Source organism: Arachis ipaensis, chromosome B07 (assembly GCF_000816755.2).
Source record: "Arachis ipaensis cultivar K30076 chromosome B07, Araip1.1, whole genome shotgun sequence".
In the NCBI taxonomy this organism is placed as follows: Eukaryota; Viridiplantae; Streptophyta; class Magnoliopsida; order Fabales; family Fabaceae; genus Arachis; species Arachis ipaensis.
This window is the reverse complement of record NC_029791.2, coordinates 122781137-122785391: the sequence shown is the minus strand read 5'-3', so window position 1 is coordinate 122785391 and position 4255 is coordinate 122781137. Positions and strand designations below refer to the sequence as shown.

At 32.8% G+C, this 4255-nt stretch overlaps 1 protein-coding gene across 3 annotated transcripts in view; it reads left to right on the top strand.

The window, feature by feature from the left end:
* The window catches only part of LOC107606212 (mechanosensitive ion channel protein 2, chloroplastic), a 7089-nt gene continuing 3090 nt past the window's right edge, over nucleotides 257-4255 (top strand). Inside the window, exons 1-8 of one of the 3 annotated variants that reach the window (XM_016308227.2) lie at nucleotides 258-546; nucleotides 980-1120; nucleotides 1226-1285; nucleotides 1496-1653; nucleotides 2606-2729; nucleotides 2823-2920; nucleotides 2994-3107; nucleotides 3895-3957. In XM_016308227.2, the coding sequence (XP_016163713.1) occupies nucleotides 1040-1120; nucleotides 1226-1285; nucleotides 1496-1653; nucleotides 2606-2729; nucleotides 2823-2920; nucleotides 2994-3107; nucleotides 3895-3957 (698 nt within the window). In that variant the 5' untranslated portion in view covers nucleotides 258-546; nucleotides 980-1039. Of the gene's footprint in view, nucleotides 547-979; nucleotides 1121-1225; nucleotides 1286-1453; nucleotides 1654-2605; nucleotides 2730-2822; nucleotides 2921-2993; nucleotides 3108-3894; nucleotides 3958-4255 lie in introns of those variants that run through there. The other 2 variants (XM_016308228.2, XM_021106510.1) reach the window with 2 other exon arrangements.

Genomic DNA, 4255 nt, shown 5'->3' with positions numbered 1-4255 from the left:
TAATTATATGAATATCATAAAAAAATAGATGTAATTATACGGTTGTATTTTACACTGTTAATATATCAAAATTAAACTCTACCACTAAATCCATTAGAAAATGAAAAAGTAAAAGGAAAAAACGCATAGCGTGTACGTTATTTCAACTGTTAGGATTTCATTAACAGGAGTCGTGTTGTTTTCTAGGCGCCACATAAATCCATTAAAAATAAATAAATAAAAATTAATGTGCAATTTCGCGGGTTAATGAACATAGATTAATCCGAAACTCTGCGTTTTGATTGGACCACGTCCCTTAACTAAGGAAGAAGAAGAAGTAGAAGAAGTAGAAGAACGCAGGCATAGCCAACCAACTTGGGCTTTTTTCTATGTACACAACCTAACGAACCCTTCCTTCACCTTCAACGCCATTACCAGATTGACAGATTCTCTTTCTCCCTCTCTCCATCATCTCGTGTAATAATGCGAGTTATTTGATTTTCTCGGGAATTTATCTCCGTTTGTTTCCGAGAGAAAGTTTTTACTAAGTGCATCTTTACCTTTAAGGTATACTTACTTAGATCTATAATTTCACTTAATCCAGTGTTCTTAATTCTGTTGTTTTTCATAATCACGTGCTGTATTTGGTGATTAAGCTGCTTCTTGCGGTTAATTGTATTAGTATAAGCTTAATCAGTTATTTCGCATGAAAATTTAGGGTTTTATTAGTTATTATTTTCCTTTTTCAAAGACCATTACTTCGAAGTAGTAGTTAATTTTGTGGTTTTTTATTTCGTACTGTGCTTAATTTTAATGAAGATTCTTGAGCTTAGTTTAGTTGATAAAAATTTGTTAAGTGATTGAAGTTTTCATTTTCGATTTTTTAGAAATGAATCCTCTCTCTTAACTCTTCGGTGAAGGGGAAGGATGATAATTATTATTGGAGTGAGAATTATCGTATACTCTACTCTGCTGAAGTCATTGTTTTTTTCTCTGGCAGGACTGATTGAACTGAAAGGGTAAACTGGTTTGCATGACATTGGCCTTCAGTTACTAAACTATGATGGCCTACACAGGTTCAATGCAGTTGCCTCGTGAAATTAGGCTACACAGTAATAGTGGGATCTGTAGTTTCCATAATGTATGCACTAATGTTATTCATATTTATTTATTTATTTTTTCAAGTGAGAGTCCCTGCAGTTCTCAGGTGTAGAAATGCTGACATTACTTGATTATTGTGTGACAGAATCCAATAGGTATTGGGCGATTACATTTGGTTACCATAAATATTTCACCACGCAGTTGGGTATGGCTTTTGTGGATTAAGAATTTCATGCTTCCTTTCCACTCATTCCCATATTTGATGAATCTATAATTCCTTTTTCTGTTTTTTCAGTTAGGTTCTGACCTTGTCAGCAATACAATTGCTTTTTTACTTGTATTAGATTTTCACTTTCTATTTGTTTTGCATTAGTCAGAAATCTGATTCACGGAGAATTTCTTTTGGAATTAACAGAAGCAGAATTCTTCAGCACGCCATCTTTTCAATAAAGTACACGCCCCAATAAGACATGTGCCTTCCAGATGTAAAGTTTTCATATGTAGGTCTGTCCTAATACCAGGTGGAGGGAGTGGGACTCCACTCATGAAATCTGCTGCTGTATTTTTAACAAGGTTGGCCTCTCTCCTTTTCCTGTTAACTGAGAGATGTTCCACAATTTAGTGACTATATGACTTTCCCATTGGTTGCCTTTGTCATTTTGCCATAAAATTTATGTTTGTTAGGATTTCTGCTCTTTAGTTTTATGCAATAACATTTCACTTTCTCATAATAATTCATGTATGTAATAGTACTATACAATCATGCTTTTGTCACATGGTTATTTTCTCATATCTCCAGATTTTGTTTTCATGTTTGTATTATAGTATAGTCAGCTTGTATTTGTGAAAGCTATATAATTTTATATATCCTAATAGATTGGTAAGATTTTGGACATCATTCTCAATCCAATTTGACTAATCTCTAAACCACCTCATACCACATATTGTCACTCATCTACTAAGTGCAGCTGCATGGCTACACTACCAGCTCTTGCCTCCTCTCACTTTGGCATCTATTAGCTTGTTGAGTGACATGTACTTTCTGGATTAAATTAAAACAGCTGTATGATCTGTTTTTGTTTTTCTCCTTGATGACTCATGGAGGAGATTACAACCAATCTAACTCATTTACTGGCCTACCGAAACTCAAATTAATTAGGATATAAAGTTGTAAGTAATCATTTGCATGATATTGTAATGCATTTAATATGAACTTTTTGTGCTATATCTGGAGGAGGGAATGGATCCTCTCAATTTTTTTTTTATCTCAAGTATTGTTGTCAAGTGTGATGTCTTACGATACAACATTTTCTCTCACATGTTTTTTCTTGGTTCCACTTAAAGAATGCATGGTGAAATATCACACTTGGCAACATCACTTGAGAGAAAAAATTGAAAGGATCCATTTCTATTTGAAGGGCTGGTATCTAATTATTCTAATCTTTTTGGTGCATCGATTTTTTTTTAATCTATCAATTAACGCATTACCTCTATTGCAAAAATTTATGTTTAGATGTTTATGCAGGTCGCAGGAGACTTTAAGTGGGAACCCTGTTTTGCTTCGATTGATCCCAGCACTTGGTATCATTGCCTTTGCTGTTTGTGGCCTTGAACCACTCATACGTCTTGGCAGAGTTCTTATTCTTCAAGTAGTTACCATACATTTTTTTCTAGTTCATCCGTTCTGATTGAATGTTATTGTACCCCGATATTTTTTTCTGATTGATGGCAAATATTTTCAGAGACCTGACAGTACTTGGAAGAAAAGTAGCTCCAGATATATCATGACATCTTACTTCCAGCCCTTGCTATTGTGGACTGGGGCAATGCTCATATGCAGGTTTTTTTCTAGATCAGCAAGTATATTGCACCAGAAGCCCCGTTGGTACTGATTGTAGCTTAATTTTCTCCAGGGCACTAGATCCACTTGTCCTACCATCTGAGGCTAGCCAGGCTGTGAAGCAACGGATGCTGAATTTTGTGAGATCTTTGTCAACAGTGATTTCATTTGCTTACTGTTTATCAAGGTATTTGATTCTTGGAGAAGCATGCATGGAAGAAATTGGAAATGTTTATAAATGGTTTTTCATTTTGATTTATTTACTATTAGTTTATGGTATGACTATAATATATGCTCCTTCCCCTCACCTGCCTTTCACTCTAAAAGGGTAAACTACCAAAAATATACTTGAATAATTTTGTCACTAACAAAAATACATTTGAATTTTTCTATCGACAAAAATGCCCACAAATAATTTAAAAACGCGACAATAATATTCAACATTAAATATGAATTTCTCAAAAAATGCTTTAGAGATTAAATTTTGATGCAATTTTTTGCAAGCATGATTAGAAAAATGAGATATTGTTATTCTTAAAATTTGGTGATTTTTTGCTAAGTATATATTTTTTTGTGATTTTTTAAAAGTATTATTGGTCGTTGACAAAAAAAATCATAAAAAAAATATATACTTAGTGAAAAATCCCCAAATTTTAAAGATAAAAATATCTCATTTTTCTAATCATGCTAGCAAAAAATCACATCAAAATTCAATCTCTAAAGCATTTTTTTGAGAATACTTATTTAATGTTGGACATTTTTGTCACGTTTTTAAATTATTTGAGGGCATTTTTGTCTATAACGAAATTCAAGTGTATTTTTGTCGGCAACAAAATTATTTGGGTACATTTTTTAAGGTTTACCCACTCTAAAATGTCGGGATCTGTTTGCTTTATTAACTTGCTTTTTAGGTGTATTGGGCCCTTCATAGTGTGTAAATTATAACTTTATGTGGTTGTAATTCTTGATTTCAGCTTTATTCAACAAGCACAAAAATTCTTTATGGAGGCAAATGACTCCAGTGATTCAAGAAATGTATGTTCTGTTACATATTGATTTAATACATTTGTCAGTCCTTGCCACTTTAGAATTTCTGTCATTTTTTTTTTTGTAATAATACTGATAGCCTAGTTACATTTTTGTTGTCATTTATAGTTATATTTGTATATTTATATGTCTAAGAAGATCTATGTGATCCATGTCTGGGAAAATTGAAATGTTTTATATTTGAATTCACTTGCTTTCAGTTTACGCGGAGGGTGTTCTAAATAGTATCCTCCTTCATGTTGGATCTTTTAGTGAGTATATTGCAATTGTTAAAGTAACTTATTGGCT